General features: G+C 37.0%; 2 protein-coding genes across 11 annotated transcripts in view; one reads left to right on the top strand and one right to left on the bottom strand.

The window, feature by feature from the left end:
* CCDC85C (coiled-coil domain containing 85C) overlaps positions 1-5,156 on the top strand; it is a 194,596-nt gene extending 189,440 nt beyond the window's left edge. For all 3 annotated transcript variants that reach the window (XM_007473601.2, XM_001374688.4, XM_056811300.1), the window contains one exon: positions 134-5,156. In XM_007473601.2, the coding sequence (XP_007473663.2) occupies positions 134-223 (90 nt within the window). In that variant the 3' untranslated portion in view covers positions 224-5,156. The remainder of the gene's footprint in view (positions 1-133) is intronic.
* The window catches only part of CCNK (cyclin K), a 48,573-nt gene continuing 30,680 nt past the window's right edge, over positions 4,974-22,866 (bottom strand). For 7 of the 8 annotated variants that reach the window (XM_016431512.2, XM_001367693.4, XM_016431506.2 and 4 more), the window contains 5 exons: positions 21,950-22,119; positions 21,292-21,563; positions 17,484-17,517; positions 15,840-15,911; positions 4,974-7,098 (listed from right to left, as the gene is read on the bottom strand). In XM_016431512.2, coding sequence (XP_016286998.1) covers positions 6,479-7,098; positions 15,840-15,911; positions 17,484-17,517; positions 21,292-21,563; positions 21,950-22,119 — 1,168 coding nt within the window. In that variant the 3' untranslated portion in view covers positions 4,974-6,478. The remainder of the gene's footprint in view (positions 7,099-15,839; positions 15,912-17,483; positions 17,518-21,291; positions 21,564-21,949; positions 22,120-22,866) is intronic. The other variant, XM_056811299.1, reaches the window with a different exon arrangement.

The following is a 22,866-nucleotide window of genomic DNA, read 5'->3' on the forward strand; positions in this document are numbered from 1 at the left end:
AAAGCTAGACAAGGCAATTAGTGACTTCTATAATAGTGGGCCCAACGGATGAGAAACAACGGCGGTTTGGGGCCACTGAATGGCAGGCCGTATGGGGACCTTTATTCTTAGACTTGTCTCTTGTCTCCCACAGGTTGTATGGAGAAAGCTTGGAGATGCAGCAAGTTCCAAACCTTCCATCCGACAGCACCTTTCGGGAAACCAGTTCAAGGGCCCCTTGTAGGACCCTCACTCCGAAGCCTGGGGCTGAGCGTGTATGGGGAAAATGACCTCTTAGGAACGGGACAATCGGCGATGTCTGCGAGGGCAAGAGCCCTCTCCTGCTCTGGCTGCCAGAATTATTTTTGTGGTATCCTCTGTAAATATGGCAGCTTTGAGGTCCTGGGATGGTTTTTCACTGGAGAAGCTGTCATTTTCCACATAGTGCAAATAAGAGTCCTAATAATCTTGTTTCAGAAACACCCAGTTGAAGAGATTTTTGGTGGCCAGTGGAGCCCCTCTTACCTGCTTAAATAAATGGACAACTTTTCCCATCTCTGGTACTGACAGAACTCATCAAGGGGATTTTTCACAAATGAGTTCAAATGAGGAGCAAGTTACTGGTTGACACTGATCAAAACATAGCCCGGAAGTTCCACTTTCCTTTTAGGGGTTATGTAGTTCCTGGTGTCTTGTTGGTATGGGGAGCAATTTCTGGTAAGCCTCCTTTGTGCTTTTAGAATCCCATACTTAGTCCATCCCAGAAAGAGCCTAGTGAGATGCTGGGCTTCTTTTGTCTACTTAGCCCAGAAGAAAGGTTACCATGCGCTTTTCTTCCCCATGCGAATAACTCCTCAAGGACTACACCACCAGTTCATGCTTAACATTTGTCTTGACACGTGGGATCTAGTATTTCAGTGCTGCCCAATCCCCCAAACCGACCTGCCTCCCTTTCATAGTACAGGCCCCTTTTCTGCCATAGTCAGAGCCAGGTAGTCTGAATTCTGAAGTTGAGTCCTTATTAGGCAAGTAAACATCAGGGTCAACAGTGCTCTGTGAAAAAACTGAACAATGGGTTCCTAGCTGACCATTAGTATCATTTAATTCATAGACTAAAATGAGCCTACATTTTTCTTTAGCCTACTTTCCCCACCGAGTCTTGAAGAACTTTAGATCACATGAGTGTAGGTTTTCTCCTTCCTACACTTCCCACCAGTTCATTTATGGGTGTGTTTTATTCTTGGGTGGCCTCTCCAGAGAGTGGATGATCTTAAGATGAAATAAAATCCATTTATTGGGCCTTTGGTAGAAGCTTTTCTAGCATAAAAGGACTGAGCAAGCCTTGTACTCTGCTGGCATAAGACTGAGAATTTAGGTAGGTTCTCCATCAGTGGGTCACAAGCTGATGTTCATAAAAAATTCAAGGATTCAAGGATCTGCTTCATGGAATTGCACCTTGCTAGGTGTCTTGATAATCTTGTATCACAGGCTTCCATATTTCCATTTCAAGGATGATTTAGTCATATTTAATTGAAAGAAGAGAAAATAAAGGTCTCTGTAGAAAGTAAGCACTGCCGCCTCAGGAAGTATCTCATCACACGTGCCCACATACATGCATGCACATACACACACACACAGAATTACATTGGAATTTTAGAGGTTGAACCGTCTCATCCAACCCTTATCTGGAAAACTATTCCCACTACCTGACAAGTGGCCACTTGGTCTTTGCTTAAAGACCTCTAGTGAGGGGGAAACCTACTAATTCCCAATGCAGCCCATTCTACTTTGGGGCATGGAGATGGTCCTAATTCTTAATAAGTTTCCCCCTCATATCAAGCCTAAATTTACCTTCTTGCAGTTTTTACCCATTGCTTCTAGTAGTGTTCTCTGTGGTCAACCATAATAAATCTAATTTCTTTTAGGCACCTATCATGGCTCCTATTCCAGGTCCCTTAGATCTCTCCTCATGGAATAGATACAAGGACTTTTAACCATTCGAGTTACTGCCCTGGCCCACCCCGCCTCACCCCAGTTAATCCATGTCCTTTCTAAAACATTGTAAACAGAACTGAACACCATTCTTCATGTGTGGTCTGACCAGGGACAAGTACAAAGAAATGATCACTTTACTCCCATAAGCTATACCGCTCTTAATACAGCCCAAGAGAACAGCTTTTTTTGGCTGCCATGTATCACTGACTCATATTGAGCTTGGATTTTTAATGAAACCCCCAGACCTTTTCAGATGAACTTGTTTAACCTTACCACCTACCTTGTATTTGTGATTTCTTGAATCCTTAGTAGGAAGCATCTCATTAGATTCTACCCAATCTTCTTTCTAACCTATCAGTACTTCTTGTCATCTGTCATCTACTGTACTTGGCTTACAAAGTTGCTATGGATGCCATCTCTCAGTTTATCTAAATCTTTGATCAAAATATTGACCTAGTCCAAGGTCTTGAAGTCCAAATCCCTTGAAGCACTCCACAGACCAATAAAGTTCAAATGGAACTGTTAATGACATTGACATACTATGAACCACGTATCCAATTCTTTACCAATTTAATTGTTCTGGCATCGGTTCAACATTTCTCCAGATGCTTTGTAAAGTGTTTTGCTAAAAATCTAGGTAAACTATGTGTTCCCCCTGATGTATCATTATGCTGAAAAATGGAAATGTCTAGTTTAGAATGCCTTTTCTTGACCTCTTAATTAGGAATGAATTTAGTTTGGAATCAGTTCCTTCCAAGCCTTTATTTAGAGACCCAACAGGTAGCTGGAAGTCTTCCCTTTCAGTACCTTTCCTGGTGCTGTGTATGGGCTCTTGCACAATTTTCAATTCTTTTATTCAGTAAATAGAAAGTAATGGATTTGCAAGCAGGGCCAGAGATGAGCTGAAGTGACTAGAGCCAAGAAGGAATTTTCCAAAGTCAAATTAAGGAGCTATCCAATTAAGGACTGGATAGGAAGTCCAGCACTTGACTTGATGCTGCAGTGGAGTAGAAAGAGTACTGAATAGGGAGTTCATAGACCTTTGTTCTTGACCTCCCTCAGCTATTTGTTCATTATGTGGCCTACTGTCTAGGGCTATTTCCTCATGATAATTTGTCTCCCTCAGACAGAAAATCAGGAGAAATCAAGTGAGAGAATGAGCAGAAAAGGACTTTGGGAAATTGAAGGTTCTACAAAGTGAAAAGCAGTAGTACTTTTTCTGGAAGGTGGAAAATGCTAAAATTGAGCCACACCAATTCAGTTTCTTGGGGATTGGGTTATATCTCAGTTCTAATATTCTGCATTCTAAATCTAAAGTCCCGATTCATTGATGGCCTACCATTTTCAGTGACTCATAGATGGACAAATGACATTGACTATTTTCTTACCCTCTTTTTTCATTTACTTAAGGTAAAGAGGAAATGTAGTTCTTGTGAGTCACTTCTCCTTCCTGATGTATTATGAATTTGATTTGAATTCCTGCCCTTAAAAATTGAGGCATGACAGTCCTTGAATTTGCCCTTGAAGCCAGCAAAATGTAACCCTGGACAAATCCCTCACTTCCCAGGGCTCTAGGCAATTCTCTAAGGCTACAGAGAAGGCTTAAATTGGTAAAAGGAGTTTCCTATACCAAAGAAATCAGAGGTCCAGTTCCTATCTTTATAATGTCTTTAAAAGTACCCATCTTTAAAATGATGAATCCAAACCTTCATTTATTCATAACGTGATTGTGATTTCCCTCATTTGTATGACTTTGCGGCTCACTTCTCCCAACCATCTTTAAGTGGTAACAATGACTCATGCCATCAATTCAATCTCAAGATGCAAATAGAGGGTTTGTAAGTACAATGTACATTTTTGTAATAGTTGTAAAAGTTACAGGGAGGTACATTTCATACCATTATAAGCAAGAACTAATAGCTGCCTCAGAGATTCCTTTATTGGGTATGTGACCCCTTCTGATGTCAGTTTTTCTCAACACTTCAGAACCTACAAATGAGATGACAAATTCAGTTTGATGACAGACATCTCTGATGTCTATCTGGAAACACGTTGGCTAAGACAATTCCACCAAGAAGCAAAAATCAACACCAATTTGACCCATAAATTGGGCAGTAGCGTGACCATTGCAACCATCTTTTAGCTCTTGGCCTTTTTCTGTGAATACCTGCTTCCAACCTGAGGTGCACAAGTAGATTGGTTTTCTCACAGAATCACCCCTGACTTTTTAGCAGCACCTTAGTATGTCAATTTTAAAGCCTCAATTTGTATCTCACTGTCAGAGCCCAAACAAGCCAGGAATATCTTCCAGGTTGAAGATAGCACCCAATGTTCCCAAGTGAAACAGGGGTTAATGCTTTCTCTATGGATCTTGAGCTTCAATTTTTTTGGGGGGGGGGGGTTACACAAAATACCTAATAAGATATGCTACTGAAGCATAGTCTAACTAGATTTGAAGATACCTGAATGCCAATTTAAAAATCTTTAGGCCTAGATTCTGGTTGTACTAGTCTAAATCTTGGCTGTCTTTTTTGGAGCAACTGTAATTCTGAAGTTTCATTCCAACAGTTGTACTACAGTGTTTACTACCAAGCTGTGATGAGGTGATCCCCTGTACCTCAGAATCCAAACCCATTGAGCACAAGGAGCACATTTTTATTCAGATGTCATTAGCATTATGTCAGTGTTTAAACAAATGGAAAGTGACCTTTCATCCTTTTTGAACTGGGGAGGGGAAGAATAGTACTACTGATCTTTTAAAGAAAGCGCTTGACTGTAAAATGTTAAAATTGTATATTTTTCATAAAGTAGGGCATGTCTCTGTGCTGCTCTGTGGAAATCTGCTGGAAAAGTGTATGATTTCTGTATAGTCTGTGACCTGACAGCGACCCCTCTCTAGCCCACCCCCACCCCCCATTTTCCGTAGACTGTGATTTTACATGAGAACTGGAACAAGTGTGTTCCTGCTGTTTGTGTACAGAGCAAAAAGCCCTTTAGACTTTAGCACGAATTTTTACCTTTTATTGAAACCACTTTGATTTTCTGGGAGGAAAATAGATTTTTTTTGGATAATGTGTCGTTAAAAACATTGATTTGAAATATTTTAGTAAAATGAAGTCAGAGATGATTGTGATAGTGTATACTTGCAGTTAAATGAAATAAAGAAACTTCTTTGTAAGCAAGCCACGATTGACTCCAAGCTCTGTGATTAAGATTGGCATCACTGAAGTTGGTTTTAAGCTGCCTGTCCCCACATATGCCTAAAGGTTCTTCTGGGAGGCAAATCCACAGCTTTCCAGGGTGATCCATGACAGTGTTAGATCTTTAGTTAGAAAACTTTCCATAAGAGTTCTGAAAAGCACTTCAGTGTGACTCTCATGATCATTCACAGAAGTACAAAGACATTAAAGTTAGGCAATCTAACTTACCAGTGCGTTTTTCTCTCTCTCGAACAGATTTTGCAAAGTCAGTTGTTAATAGATCTTCTCATAAAAAGTGGCAGTTTGGTCCCTGCCAAGCTAGTGAGATTCAGTGGGGAAAGCGGTGGAATCCAATTAGGAGTTGTTTTGGGGGCTATGAAAATGCAGAACTCCAAAAGCATAAGAGGTGGGGAGGGGAGAGCAAGGGTGAGAATAAGGTAGGGTACAACACCGAAGCTTTAAGACACAACTCTCCACTTTCCTCCTCTCCCAACAAACCATTCTTATTTTTTTCAGAACTGATTTTATTTGGGTAGGTAACTGACTGAGGGAGTCTCATTTGTAACCAAGATGGAATTCACAGTATGATGTTACATTCACACTTTAAAAATATATCTGTATGTACAGGAATTTGTAAATAGATGTAAACATACATTACTTTCCAAGGTCCGGTTTCCATTCCCTTGTCTCCCCCCACCAAAACAAACAAAACAAAACAAAACAAAAAAAGCCCGAAATTCGGCAAGGCCAACTTGTCCAAAACAATTTTAAAACTAAAGGACTGAAAATAGAACCAAGAAAGTCTGACAACAGCATCATGTCTTGCTGGAGAGAATTACTGAAGGAAAACAGTTTTGACTTTAGATGATACTGGAATATTTAAAACTTATTTTTCAGTAAAAGTAGGCACTGATTTTTAAAAGGAAATTTACTCCTTACAGATAACTATTGAGCCAATATGGCTGGTTAACATGTTCACTAGTATAAAGTAATCCAGTGCAGTAACAACTGACTTTAAATTAATCAAGTGTATAAAGTTAGATAATTGGCTTTGCAATAGCTATACAAGAAGCCTGTTTGGAATTTTGAATCCATCACTATAGAAGGCCCACTAGAGTTCAAGTTCACCATTCCATTCCCTTTCTGTACTGCAGCTGTCTAGCATTATACAAGGTACCCTGCTGTTCAACTATTTTGCCATTTAAACTATACTTCAAAGGTAAGTGATTAAAAAAAAAACAAAACGAAAAAAATTTGTTTTTCATTTTTAAAAAAAAGGGGTGAGGGGGAGAAGAGGCATCATGTTATCTCATCCAAGCTGCACGTCCCAATCCTCCCACGGGAGGCATGCCAGGTGGGGGGATGGGAGGTGGCACTGGGGGTTGCCCACCTGGGGGCACAGCTGGAGGAGGGTAACTGGCAGGTGGCATCCCAAGCCCTGGAGGAGGGTGAGGAGGAACAGCATGAGTTGGAGGCAATCGTGGAGGTGGAAAATTGGGGTTGTATGTTGGAGGGGGAGGATATCCAGGGGTTGGTGGAGGAATGTTGGGAGGTGGAAATGATGCTGGGGGAGGTGGGACAGGTGGAGGAGGATTAGGAGGATATACATGAGGATGGTATGGCAAGTGAGTGGGTGGTCCATACGCTGGAGGCAGAGCCCCATAGGCTGGTCCTTCTGTCTTCATCATGGATTGCAGACTTTGATAACCCTCTCCGGACATGTAGGAATTTGTAGTTGACATCCCAGTAATGTAGCTGGAAGGTGGTGGTGGTGGGGGGCGGTGAGGAAGAGGAGGTGGCTGATGTACAGGGGCAGGATGACTAGGAGGAGGAATCTGGACTTTTGGTAGATCTCCAGCCTCCACTGTGCCGGTCTGCTCGCCCTCTCCCATTGAAACTGCAGTTGTGAGGGTTGGCTTACGTTCTAAAGAGAAGAGAAAAGGCCAAAACAGGGATCACTATGCAAAAGAAAGTATATACAAGAGTGATATACACTTCAGGAAATAATTTGTCAAAAGTTACAATATTAGCCAAACATAAATGACCAAAAGTCATAACCACATAGCAAAAATCCATTTCCACTGTTTCTGGTATCTCTGCACATTATCTCCACATCAATGGCTACAAACAGTAGCTAAAAATGAAATGCCAGTTATTACAATTTAGACTTATGCAAAGGTTAATGATGACTATCTAAATTATTATTTTTTAAAACTCATCCAAACAAGAAGCCATGGCTAGACTCTGAAGTAGCAATCGTAATAAACTTTCATTTCTATAATGCTAGAAGGGCCTTCAAATGCTTTCCTCCTATCAATCCTGAGAAGTAAATTCTTTTATGTGACTTGCCCAAATGCAAACCAATTAGTAAATTTCAAAATTGGAATTCAAATCTGCATTCTGATCACTGTAATAGCCTAGTCTAACAGTTAGAGACCCCCCTTCCCCCGATCATATTCACCCAATTCCTCTAGGAAGATATAAACTACAAAATTCACAATTTGCTTACAACTCACACTTCCAAAGTGGATATATTTCTGCTTGCTCACTGCAAACTAGCTTGCTAGCTGTTCCTGTACGTGACATTTTAGCTCTTGCCTGTAGGCCTTGGCACAGCCTACCTACCTAGCATGCACTAATAACATCTGATCTGCTCTTTCTGCCTGTAACTCCCAGCTCCCTCCAAGACTCAGCACGCGACTTCCATTTTATGAAGCCTTTCTGGATTTGTAGTTGTTAGTGTATATCCTTCAAACTGCCCATAGTTATTTTGTTTGTGTATATATAATCTATGTAAATGCTATACGCTATGAATACAATGTAAATTCTTGAGAGTGGGGACTGTTTTTAAAATGCTTTTTGATAATAAAATTGGGTTCATTTCAACAGTTCCTTCTTGGATGTGCTAGGCCCAGTGATATATAGAGAATATGACCTTGATGACTGTGCCTTGATGGAGCTTATACTAAACAACTGATATTTATAGGGATCTGTAATAATAACAGGTCAAGAGACCGGGGGGGGGGGGGGGGGGGGGGGGGTTCCTGGGTTCACATCTGGCCTCAGACACTTCCTAGCTGTGTGACCCTGGTCAAGTCACTTGGCCCCCATCCATTGCCTAGCCCTCTGCCTTAGAACCAATACACAGTATTGATTCTAAGACGGAAAGTAAGGTATATCACATATTCCCCTGTTTTTTTTTCCCATCCCTTTCACCTTTTTATGTCTTATTATTTCATCATTTGTCCTTCCCAAAATATTCATCTTATAGACAGTGTTTCAAGTCTGTTTTTGCACTATCACTTCTCTTTATCTCTTTTCTCCTTGTTTATTTTCAGAGAGAAATCTCTTAATCACCTCGTGTTGTCATTTTCTAGTTGTGTTCCTTCACTGCTGTCTTGGCATTTGAGAAATCTATGTCTGGGCATTTGAGAAATAAATAATTTGTTCAGGCTTAAAAAAAAAATAACTAGGTGCTTTATATTCTTCCATTTGGTATACCCTATGACATAGGTAGCATTAATGTTATCATTTAGAGAAAACTGCAGCTCATAAACATTAAGGAAGTGTGTCTTAAGAGCTAGAAATCTACAGTGGAAGGATGCAAATTCAGGACTTTTGCGATGTGTTGGTTAGTTTTGCTGAACTTCTAAAATTTTCCATCTTTATTATAAGTTATGGCTTTCTGGGTGGAGAAAGAAAAGACAAATTGTGAAATGTAGGAGATAGCAATAAATGTTAGAAGTCTAAGCGCTAAGTGAAAAATGTACTCTCCCCACCCCCACCCCCCTTCAGTATACCGAGAATGCAATTCCTGACAGAAATCCAGCCTCTTAAACCAGAACTCAAGTGAAATGACAGGCACTGGCCAGCCCTAAGTAACACCCATACAAGTCAAGAAAGCTGAAGCTTTTTTTTTTTTGTAGTCACAGGAAATGAGATTTTCAAAAGCCTTGTTACCCTTGAGAAAACAAGAGATACAGTTCTTTTATCAAATGTTAAAATGTTAATGCTAAGAGGCTACAGGTTCAAATTATAAAGACAGAAATATTAACTTAATGTATAGTTAAGAGAATATGTGAACCAGGTTTCTAAAGTATTAATAAAATTAATCACAGGCAATAAACAGCAAGTAGATAACTTCCAGTCAGGGCCCATCATTCTTATTTACATTGTTTTAGGGTCCTTATTTCTGTTTAGGGCACCACCATTCTTCATGTCTGTCAAATTCATTATCTTAGTGCTATACTCTATACTTCACACTTCAGATATCCAAGTAGTTACCAAATCGAGTTCCTTCTAAATCCAAAATATACTTCCCATTAACTGCCACTACTCCCTGGATAATGGCTTCCTAACTGATCTTCTCCCTTCAAGACTCTCCCCAGGCAATCCCTACTCCCCCACATTTTCCTTAAGCACTTTTCTCACCACATTACTGCCCAAATTCAACCTCCAGTGGCTTCTCATTAGGTCTAGCCTTCAGTCCACCATCCCTCATTTTACAGATGAAGCAACAACCAAAGTCCAAAGAAGTTACATACTGCTGGAATTGAATTCAAACCTGCATTACAGATCTACTCTACTTAGCCTGAGTTAGCCCGAACATCAGAGACCACTTATTGCAATCCAGATGTGGCTATGAATTCCCAGCAAATTATCCAGCATTTACTTAAAGACTTCAAATAAGCAACTATCTCCTCCTGCTTTTAGATAGCTCCCATTTCTTTCTTTCTTTTTTATTTTTTAAATTGAAAGAGTTTCTTCTGCCCTTTCATTCACTCTAGGTAAAAACTCCAATACTTTGATGTGAGAAAGGCTGGTGGGAATGATCATGATTATTCAATCCATGATCCATTTCTAAAGAAATTTAGTTATCAGGTGGACCTTTAAAGACTAAATTCCTGACAAAGAACATGCAAACTTCTCCCTCTCACTGAAACTCAAAATTTTGTGTGAAAGTGGCATTAAAATGTGTGCACACACACAAACACATACTAACAAGATGAAGGCAATAGCTATCATCTGCAGTTCAATTATTTATGTCTCTATTTTCCGCTAATATTTCCAGTTTTCTACTCACAAAAACTGCAGTTACCAAGACAAAAGTAAATATTGCCCCAAAACTGATTTGGGAGTTTGCATATATATATATATGTATATGTATATATACAAATCATATATATACATACAACTAAGTTTACTTTCTGAAAAGGAAAAGCCCTCTCTTCTCAAACATTTAAACTTTATAATATACCACATATTCCAGGAATCTTAAAGTTTCAGGAACTTTTCTAATAACATGGGAAAATGATGGCACTATATTGAGGAAAAGAAGGGAATCCATATATGGAAATATCATTGAATTTAAATTGTTAAGAATTTTTACAAAGGTGTATATTGGGGATTATAGGAAAACATGAAATCTGAATGGTCTGGGGGTTCAAGGCTAAGCTTTGCTACTTATTACTACATAATCAGTAGTAAGTTTTTGTGTGACTATGGACAAATTACTTCCTTTTTGGGGGACCTATTTCCTTATTTGTAAAATGGGGATAATATTTGGTCAAACCGCCAAGTTTATAATGAGGGTCAAATGAGATAGTTAATGTAAAAAGCTCTGGAAATAAAAAGGCACAATAAAAATGTCAAATATTATTATTAGGAGCTGTTAAAATACTGCATCTCACTCAATAAAATGGAACTGTTTCTAAAAAGCTGTTTAGAGAATAATCTTTCATCAACAAAGTCCTAAAGAACAGACAATGAAATTTACCTGTTATACTTTCTGTATGGCAGCAGGGGTGGGAGGAGATGGACTACTCTAACAGACTGTTGTATACATTTTTAGATCAGGTAATTTGGTGTGTTTACTTAATGGTATAAGTTACAAAGGGAGATTCAATTCCAGCAGGAGAGGGTGAGGAGAAAATACTTCTAGAAATGACTGGGATATAAAAATAAGAGGCATGCATAAAACATTTCTTTAAAAAAAAAAAAACAACTTTCAACAAAAATATTTACATTGGGAAAAATTCCAGACATTCAGAGATAGGGTTGTCTTCGTGCACATACAATCCCCTCAGTATTAAAGAGTTTTACTCACCAATATCTGGAAGGTGACCTATTCAAACAAGTTACTGATGCTGAAAAATGAGATATGGATAAACAAGAGCACCACAAACTATTCACCATCCCTTATAAAATTTTGACTGATGTAAACAATTACAATGAGGAGGACAAAGAAGTTCAGAAACCAACTCCGCATTGAGAGATGTGGACAAGGATCATACCAGTTTAGAATATCAACTATTCTACAAATTATTCCAGAGAATGACAGAAAATTAAAAGCAATATCATCTCTTAAAACAGCAAGAAATGGTGAAGGGAAAAATGAAATAACATGGTAAAAGACCTAACAGAGATCATAACAGTTTCTTTATCAATGTCACTGGCACCACTAAATTTAGACTCTGGATATTCCAGTGCCTAAATGTGCCATACAAAAAATGGAAATGGCATTAAAGGTGACAGACAAAGGCAACGCAGCTGGGTCAGACAAAGTAAATGCAGAGGAAACCCATGCTGCAGGCAACACATCTTTGTGGGCATTCAAGAGCAGACAATATTTCTTATGCTTTCTAGTGTTTTTAATAGGAATGGGTGTTGTATTTTATCAAAGGCTTTTTCTGCATCTATTGAGATAATCAGACAATATTTCTTACTGGAAAAAAAAAAGCCCAAAGAAGACAAAAATAAGTACCAACTCTCTGCCTTTTCCCATTTCTATAAAAATCAGCAAGAATGATCTATACAGGAATCAAAGGTATCTAAAGAAAATATGATAAGAGATGAAGCAGGTTTTCACAAATAATATTCTACAATAGACTGTATCTTCATGGTAACATAAATGATTTAAGAGGTGCAATGAATACAAAACTGCACTGTGTTCATTGTCAATTATTTAAAAGCATAAGATTTGATTGAGAAAAACACATTCTTAAGAGGCTTTCCTCTCCTTTAGCAAATCTTCCCATCCATATATTAAAATCTCAGAAAACTAAATACAAAATACAATCTTGATTATCAAACAGGAATGAAGCAGGAAGAGACAAGCTTGTTACTACTATGTTGGATATCTGACACATAGGTCAAAAGAAACAGGAATTCCCTATAGATGATGAGGTCCTCTAAGTATTTTGAATGCAGATGCAATCAGCATGTTGAGTTTGATAAAGCGTACATAACCACACAAATAGTCCAGCATAACAACCTATCTCCCGCAATACCCTACATCTCAAAATGAACAATGGAAGACTGAAGTTAAAACCAAACATCTTTATAAGATCCTACCATACACTCATCCTTTTTCCCTTCTTAGTTAAATTCCTAGGAAAAACTGTCTACACTGATTGCCTCTACTTTCCTCTTTCCTTAAGTTTTTTTTTAGTCTGACTTCTGACATAGCTCAAATGAAAACTGCTCTTTGAAATTACCAATAATCCCTCGACTGACAAATGTAAATGGTCTTTTCTCAGTCATTCATGACCTCTGAAGCACCTAACATTGCTAATCATCCTCTCCTGAATACTGTTCCCCCTTTGAGTTAAAAACCACATTACATTCATCATTTATATTTTGACTCTTAAATGCAGGTTTACCAAAAAGTTCTGTCCTAGAGCCTCTTTTCTTTCCTCTTTATACATTATCTCTAGCTGACCTCAATACCTTTCATAGGTCTAATCATCATTAGGTCCCATTTTTCTAATCTACAACATTTGTAACTTCAGTGCTATCCTCAGTTCCTTACTCCACATATCCAACTAATTTCTCAATCTAGCTCTTGTTTCTACCTCCCCAATGACTCCTTTCTGCTCTACTCACAAACACTACCTCAGTTTGGTTTTTAGTCTCCCATTCTCAAGTTTCTCACTATTTAAGTCCATCCTCCCCATACTTTCCTTAAGGGCAGATCTGATCATGTTACTATGCTACTCAAACTCCAGAGGCTCCTTATTGGCTCCAGATATAATATAAACTCCTTTGTTTGGTTTAGAAGTCTTCAGAACTGGTCCCAATCTATTTGTCTCATTATACATTGTTCCACTTTTGGCATTCTCTAATCCAATCACATTGGTTTTCTGTTCTTCACACAATATTTTATCTCCTCTCACTATGCCTTTATGCTTGCCATCCTCAGGGTCTAGGATGCATTCCCTTCCTAACCTCTGCTTCTGTTTTACAGAATCCCTGTTCCTTCGAGTTGCAATTCAAACATCACCTTCTAGAAGACATTCCTGTTACTCCCCTTTCCTAGTGGGTTGCCCTAACAACCGTGTATTTATTCTAATGTATGTGTAAGCACCTTCCTGTTATAAACTCCTTGAGAGCAGATTTTGTCATTATCTTTGTTATTAATTAGTTCCTAGAATAGTACAGAGTACTATTCAGAGTACTATCAGTGTTTGATGACTGACTGAACAGTGACCCTATGGAAGCCTCAAACAGCAATTATAATCTTAATCCCACCTGAAGAGGCAGTTTCCAGAGCTCAGGGTCTTAATAGGCTCATTATACTCTGCCACAGTCAAATCATATCATATTCAATTTGGATACCATGTTTTAGAAAAGAAACTGATAAAATACAAAACATCAGGGATGAGCAATAGGATTTAATACCTTTTGAGGAATGTATGAAGAACTAGGGATGTTTACCCTAAAGGAGGGAATGTGATAACTCTCATCAAGTTTGTCATGAGGAAGAGGGGTCAGACCTGTTCTGCTTGGGTATGCAGAGAAAAACAGTATAAATTTGAGCTTGATGCCAGGAAACATTTCCTTTTTAAGAACAGAAGCTATTGAGAAGGAGAATAGACTTTCCTTGGGAGCTAGTGGGTTGCTCCTCACTAGAGATCTTCAAAACTGAGAAGACCATTTGCTAGGTAAATTGTAGAAAAGATTCTGGAATACCAGCATGGGCTGGATTAGATGGCCTGTTATATTTCTTTCAACTAAGAGATCTTAGTTTTATTGCTTACTAAATGATGTTTACCACTGCTGACAGGTTGCTTGTCAGGGGTCCTATAAAGGACATTCCTGTATTAGATGGAAGTTGGTTCTAGATGCCTTTTTTCAAGGTCTTCTCCTACTCTCACATTTCTAGTGCTCTATTTCCTTTTGACTTCCTAACATATATAGCACTGCTTTAGTGTCCACAGTGTGAAGATGATCCCTTTCTTCCTTTGCACATCCTGTTCTTTTCAGTCCTGTCTATAACTCTTTATGACCCCATCTGGGGTTTTCTTGACAAAAATATTGGAATAGTTTGCCATTTTCTTCTCCAATTCTTTTTACAGATGAGGAAATTGAGGCAAACAGGGTTAAGAGACTTGCCCAGGATCACATAGTAAGTACCTGAGGCCAGATTTGAACTCGGGGAGATGAGTTTTCCTGACTCTAGTCTTGGTGCCCTATCTCCACTCTCCTTTCTAACTATCCAGGCCCCATTAGGTATCATGTTCGTTATTAAGTTCCAATTCCTTTGGCACATACTAGGTACTTTTCTTTGAACTCCATTAGCACTTACAGTTTACACCATACTCAACATTGGTTATGTTGGTTTTTAATCTTTTTAACTAGAATAGTCTTTCAAGGGTCTTAAACTTCTTTCATGTTCTCTATAAAGCAAAATTAGGAAAATAGTAGATGAACAATTCATTCTTTTTTTGAACATGTAGAGACTTTTTAAAAACATTTTTTAAATCCTGAAGTTCACCTGTAGCAGAGTAACCATGGGAAATTTATAAGAAAGTAAAAAACGTGATTTTGTCTCCAAGAAGCTATTATAACAGTGGGAAAAATGAGAAGCATAGATACTACATATCTGACATAATAAATTTTTAACACATACTATATGCAAACAGGCACTAGACAAATGCACAAACTACAATCGACAAAGTAGATGGAAGTAGTGAGCACCACTAAAAAAATTAAAGAATTTTTTCAGACATGCACATGATTCTTGTGCAATATGAATCTTCTCCAGAACTAATGTGGCACCTATTTTCCTTGAAAAAGACTACATAGATTTCTGTCCCAATTTTAACCTCAACATGGAGAACAAGAGGCTTCCCCAATACACTTTCCTCTATATTTTGCGGATACTAAGGAAATCTAAAAAATTACAGCTATCTCTTGGTGATCTGGAAATATGGTCGTGAGTTCTATAAGTATTTCTCTGTAAAACTTTTTCTTTAATATTCCCATCTTTATTATTGTATGAAATTTCAGAATGGGAGAGTACAAGAAATAAACTGGTGGTTACTATTACTCTGAGGTCTGATATTCCACAGTTTTTAGGTAAACCCATCAATTAAAAACTAAAACATCATTCTAACTTTGAACTTTAATTATGGGCTGGTTTTCCTTACACTTGTCCCTGGCAGTAATTTTTATTATTATTAATCCGAGTCTCATTAGAAAGATGAAACAACAGGGGCCTAGAGAGGATCACACACAGGTAGTGATGGAGGTGGGATTTGAACCCAGGTCCTCTAATTAGAAATCCAGTACTCTCTCCATAGTAATCATTCTTTAACAAGAAAAAACAAAAACAAAAAACCAAACACCTGGTTGCCAATGAGCTAATCTCAAAGGAAAACTTACCTGGAGGTGGATGTACAGGTAGTATTGGTGGGTGTGTGGTCTCAATTTTGGGGATTTTAGATGGTGGTGGTTCTAAAAAGAAAAACTGGATTAAAAAGCCACCCATACTTCTGCACGAGAATTAAGAGAAAAAAAAAATTTTTTAATTAATCTGGGCTTTTAAGGAAAAACAATTGAAAGTTAATCATATGGCTTCCAAGGAAACTTTAGAAAGGATCCATTTAATGATTAGATAGATGGTTATCCTTTATTTAAAAGGACAAATTGTTTCCTGTCAAGAAGTTCTTTCTGATTTTCCTTCAATCATCATTTCCTTTTCTAATTTTTACTGAGATTAAAATATATATAACTCACAAGTAACCCTTCGAATACTTTTGGGGACTTATCCTAACACTTCAAAAACATCCAGTTTACTAATAAAGCTACCTCAAGTATTTAGAACACAGTTGAGACTAGGAAAGCAAACTAAGACCCTAAATAAGGAAAAGAAATTTCGAACAACTAGAGCCAATACATTTCTTTCAAAGGAGAGATCCTCTTCAAAGTTCTCACTCAGAATCAATTTCCTTGTATATTGGCCACAGTTTATTCAACCATTTTCAAGTCACAATTTATCAGAATAATGTGGAAGGGAAGGGATGGAGGATAGTACCTCAAAGACAGACACACTTTTGATAAAAGCAGGAGATGATTACTGACAACAAGGGAAGAGACAGAAAAACTATAAAAAGTAGACTCATATTAAAAAAACACAGCAGTATGGGGCCATTTAATGTGAGGGAGGGTAGTATGCTTTAACTGCCCAAGGATATCAGTGTAAGTATACTAGCTATTATATATCTGAATAGTGAAAGTATATTAGTTATTAAGAATGATGTTATGTCATCAAGGTATGTCTTGTCTTGTTTGCAAAAGCTAAGAAGCAAATTATTCATTTTAGATTTTTATCCACTTATCAAAAACTGTAAATGGTTTTGAAGCCAAAAAGTCTCTCAAAAGTTTTATTCATCATGGAGTCCCACTTTCTGTGACAATATGGAACAAATGAGGAATAAATTGCTCTACTCAGAACACTTCTCAGCCTCTTCATAATTTTGGAAATTGCTCTGTGACTCGCAACAAAAAAGTTCATTTTCTAAAAAAATTATAGAGCTGAATGCAGGAGGGTTGAAAGACAGTTTCTTTAAGTAACACTTCTAGTTATTGCATATATATCTTAGTATTTCAATTCACCCAAGATTTAGCTGGCTCACCTTCAATTCTTTAAGCCCTTAATTTGTCTTTCATTTATTCATTCAAAAAAATAACAGAATTAAGACTAGAGGAGAATACTGAGCTAACAGCCAAGAAAGTTGGGTACAAAAATAATACTTAAAATATTTTAAATGTAACTTTTATTGGTTAGTTTATAAGGAAGTATGCATTCATTCTGTCTCCTATTACAGAAATCTGATGCTTTTCTTATTTATCTTTTCTAGTAAAATACTACCTCAGAGAGGTTAAAAAAAATGCCCTCAGGTCCCTGGGAACTCAAAAATTAAGAGCTATTACTGGCTTGGAAAGAAAAAATGTCTTCTAAAAGAAGCAATATACATGAGACATAGGCATTTTGATTAAAATAAAAATTAAATATTAAAAGATTACCTGCTGCTTTGCTGTCTTCCTTAGGAGAAACAACCTAATAAAATAAAGTTTTAAAATGTTAATAAATAAGAGTCTGGCTTATGAATGGGGGAAAAAAAAGATTTAACTATTTCTAGCAAGGTAGTAAGCAATATCAAAACCAAAGATCATATATCAAAATTTCCCCCAGACTAGAAAATCCTACTTTGTTAAGACTAACTTCTAGCTAATTATGGATTCCAGCAGATAATAATGTGTTTTTTACTATTTTATTCTTTCATTTCAATCCGGATATTAGATCAACTTTTCTAAGAAAAAATTTTGGTCAACTGTCACAAAATACTCACTTAAATGATATTCAATGATAAACAATTTACTTCATTATTTTTAGAAGCTTCATTAAACAGATTTAATGAGATTATTATTTTTAATATTAAGTTAAATAGATTTATGCATTGGAAAATATACTATTACCATTTTTTGAATTAGTATGATGAATTGATAGAAAATCTGATAGGGATTTCTTTGTTTTATTTTAAACCCTTACCTTCCATCCTAGAATCAATACTACATATTGGTTCTAAGGCAGAGTGGTAAGGGCTAGGCAATGGGGGTTAAGGGACTTGCCCAGGATTACACAGCTAGAAGTGTCTGAGGCCAGATTTGAAACCAGTACTTCCCATTGCTAGACCTGGCTCTCAATCCACTGAGCTATTCAGCTGCCCTCTTTGGTAGGGATTTCTGATGACAAACAAATGCAATGTGGACTAGAGGGAAAGGCACCAGTTTTGGAGTTATGAGACTTGGGTTTTAATTTTAGCTCTGACCAAATCACTTAACTTCTTTGAGTCCCACTTTTCTTATCTGCAAAACAAGGATAAATGTTGCAAATGTTTTCACAAGCTGGCAATGAATAAAGGCACTCTAAACCACAAAGCCCTATAACTGAATTATTTAGTCCACCTTTCCTCCCAATTCAGGAAGTGAAAGTACAAGTAACAAGAAAAGAAAATATTTACTTAAACTAGCCACAAAACCCCTGAAAATTGTAGGTGAGTTGTCAGTTTCTCTAGTTTTATAAATCTAGCAAGTTCAATCACATGTACATCAGCTATAAGAGACATGCTATGTATCACCTAAATTTCAAGGTTTACACACCTGTGTAATGACATTTAGTTTTCCCTGTATCATAAACTCTAAAAGAACTAGTACTGAACTTTTAATTTATAAAATAGCCATGGCAAAGTTGTTATTTAGAATTTTTTTTATACCTCAATCAGAAAATTAAAGACTATACAGGAATATAAGCTTGATTCCGAAGAAGAAATATGAGGAAGCATTTCTTCAGATTTCTTTGTAGAGAGGTAAAGGACTAAGGGTATGGAACACTGAATGTCAGACTTCAACATGCTGATTAGTTTTGGAAAGCTGGTACTTCCCTCCCTCCCTCCCCCCTTTTAATTATAAAGGATTATGGTTAAGGAAGTAAGAGAGGAGGGAAATGTAGATATAAAAATAAGGTATTAATAAATATTGATTTTTAGATCATATCCAGAGTCCCAACTTTTATTCTTCAATGCATCTATGATTAAAAATTTACCTTTTAAACATTTTAAGCTGTCAATCTTGTAAGTAAGCATAAAAAGTTGGACAAGCAGTTGTGTTGGACACTGAGCAGACCCTATTCAATTCTAGGTTAGAAGAGAGATCTCCTCTATCTAAGATTCTGTGAACTACCTGATAGGTAATCCACCTATATTGTTCTTTTTAAAAAATCCTTACCTTCCGTCTTGGAGTCAATATTGTGTATAAATAAATAAAAAATATATAAATATAACATATATATATAATATATAAATACACACACACACACACACACACACACACACACACACACACACGCATATACACACACATATATATGCATATAAGTGTATTGGCTCCAAGGCAGAAGAGTGGTTGAGGGCTAGGCAATGGGGATTAAGTGACTTGCTGGGAACTGTCTGAGGCCAGATTTGAACCTAGGACCTCCTGTCTTTAGGCCTGACTCTCAATCCACTGAGCCACTAAGCTGCCCCCAACCTATATTGTAAGCTACAAACTAAATCAATGGAAGAAATACTTATACTGAGATCAAGGACAAAATAGAAAAAGCTTTACTTTCATTTTTTCACATACTTTTTGGCCTATACAACCTTTTGTCCATCTTGAAAATTTGATAGTCATGCCTCAGGTATTTTAATGCTTAATCAATTGATTAAAATAGAGTTTGAGAAAGACAGATGGTACAGTGTGGACATAGGCCTCGGCCTGAAGTCAGGAGGACTTGGGTTCAAATCTAGCCTCAGACATTTAATAACTGTGTGACCCTGGGCCCTTTAGTTTACCTGCCCCAGGCCCCACAATTGTAAAATGGGGATAACAGGACCTACCCTCCCAGGGCTATTGTGAAGATAAAATGAGATATTTATAAAGTGCTTAGCACAGTTAGTGTAGTAGCACATAGTAGCTAATATTTAAAATTCTTATTCCTTTCCTCTCCCCTCAATAAGTGTTTTGAACATATAAGGTACTAATCTAAGCACTACAGAGGAAACAAAAATAGTAACTGATTAGTTGCTATTATAATTAATTATATCATCACAATATAATTATTATAGTAAGAGATAACTTATTTTCTCTATAGTAATATAAGGAGATATAGATATATGCTAGGATCTTTTCTCTCTTTTCCTTTCTTTGATTCTTTTTTTTTTTTTGTTTTTTAAACCCTTACCTTCCATCTTGGAATCAATACTATATATTAGTTCCAAGGCAAAAGAGCAGTAATTTCCTTGATTCTTTGAAAAAGTGTTTCTGCTCTTAATAAGTAGATGTCCAAAAGTAATGAGGAATAAATGTTGGAAGAGACAAAATATATAATTAGTTATAATTTGAAAGTAGAGTATTCTAGGATAATTATCAGTATGCTTAGTTATTTGGTATGTTATATGTTGTTCAAGCAGCTGCTGATCCATCTAACTGTTTGTTTTCTTCCTGTCCAAAAGATCATCGCAAGAAACTATCAAATGGTTTGCTGGAATACAAATAAAATCTATGTACTTTAATCCTGATCCCTCACAGTCTAGGAACTCTCAAAAGAAATGGCTTTGATTTAATATGAATGTCTTTTTCTAATATTAATTTCTATAGTTAAAATTTATCTTTCTTTTGCAAATGTTTGCCACTTTTATTTTTAAAAATCTATTTAAGGGTATTAGAACATAGAGTTTTCAGAACTGTTCCAATTTCCCCTTTCTTCATTTCGAAAATAGTCAACCCACTGTGTGGAACAGTGTTTTGGCATCTTTCTATCTATTCTAGATTTCTTAAAGAATAATAACAATGGTTTTCCTTTCACATCAGTTAGTACCTGGGAAGTAATCTGTCTGGGCCTGGAAATCCAAATGGATTTCAAATCTCTTATAATGGAAGGAACATTGGCTTTAGAGTCTGGGTTCAAGTCTTGCTTCTTGTCATTACCTAAATGACCTTGGGTAAGATAGTTAACCTTTCTGAGTCTCAATTTCTTCATCTATAAAATGAGAGGGTTAGATTATATATACAGCTTCTAAGGTTACTTACAACTAACTCTTAATTCCATGATCCTAATATCTACTTTAACATTAGCTTTACGTCTCTAAATAAACACTAAGTAAGGTAATGATTTTAAGACTGTCACCACCATTTTAGTATCCATTAAATATTAAAATGGCAACACAAGATGGATTTGGGTTACTAGGAAAGGTGAAAGGATTTCTTGAATTCAACAACATCCAAAGGGACTTACCACTGATCTTTTAACCTGCCTGGGAGGGCTAGGCTGAGGAGATGGTTTCTTAGACTGTTGTGCTTGCTGCTGCTGCTGCTGCTGTGCTGTCTGCTGGGACTCTTTCTGTTGAGGCTGTGACTGTTCAGAACTTTGAGATTGCTGTGACTGTTGTACTGAGGGCACTTGAGGTGTTGACTGAAGAGATGGTGGTTGCTGCAATTGATGAGGAGTATGATGAGGCATCTGCTGTTTTCCTTGTGAATAGAGATCTAGGATCTGGTGGCAAATATCTAAATGAAGAACAAAGATTAAATTCATTTTAAATTGATATCTTAAAAATGAAATTCATGTTTAAAGATATAAAATACAGACCATTTTTCCTATCGTGTGTCTTTAAACAACTATGCATTTCATTCATTTTCATTTTAACTGTACACATTACTGGTGACATGAATAAACCTTTCTAGACCTCATCTGGAAATTGGGGAAGTTAAGACTAAATACAAAAGCTGCCTTCCCAGTTCTAATATTATCTAGTTCTAGCTTCTTCTGAAGTTCATAGAAGAGTGTGTATGTGAGAGAGCATGATTAGTTCAACTTAAGCTTTTTAAAAGAAAAGGTAGATTTTTGTAAAATTTGACTAAAACCATACCAAGTATAGCCAAGTTTAAAGTACCTTCTAGTACATCAACAGGAACATCTTGAACAAACTGTTCCCACCATCTCCTGTACATTGGTTTTGATGTCCATTCCTGTATTTCAAATTTGCATAAGCGGCCTGCTAAGTACATGACTGCGACTGCTATGATCTCAGGTTCCCATTGTAGTGATAATGTAGTACACAAGCTAGAATAATAAAGAAAAAGAACCATTTTAATGCATTTGGGTCACATAATTATAACCAAAGTTTGGCACAACATTTGTGTAACTACTTAAGGAGCAATTACACTAATGTATTTTTATTTAAAACATTTTTAGATATACTGTGGTTCAATCGAATGTAATGGACTTCTCTACTAGCAGCAGTGCAATGATCCAGGACAATTCTGAGGGTCTTATGAGAAAGAACACCATCTATATCCAGAGGAAGAACTGTGGGAGTAGAAATGCAGAAGAAAAACACTGCTTGATCACATGGGTTAATGGGGATATTATTGAGGATGTAGTTCTAAATGACCACCCGAGTGCAAATATCAGTAATATGGGAATAGGTCTTGAACAGTGACACATTTAAAACCCATTGGAATTTGTCATTGGCTATGGCAGGGGGGTAGAAGGAGGGAAGGGAAAGAACATTAATCATGTAACCATAGAAAAATATTCTAAATTAATTAAATAAACTTAAAAAAAAGAAAAGAAGAATGGTAAGGGCTAGAGGATGGGGTTTTTCAGTGATTAGCCAGAATCAAAAAGCTAGGAAGTATCTGAGGTCAGGTTTTTTTAAACCAGGATCTCCCATTTCTGGACAATCTATTGAGCCACCTAGCTGACCCCATCCTACACCTTCATGACTTTCAGTATGGACCTAAACACTACCTTTGGGAAAATAGCCCAGGGTAGACTATTAACTCTCTTGAAATCATCACCCCATAA

Source organism: Monodelphis domestica, chromosome 1 (assembly GCF_027887165.1).
Source record: "Monodelphis domestica isolate mMonDom1 chromosome 1, mMonDom1.pri, whole genome shotgun sequence".
Lineage (NCBI taxonomy): Eukaryota > Metazoa > Chordata > Mammalia > Didelphimorphia > Didelphidae > Monodelphis > Monodelphis domestica.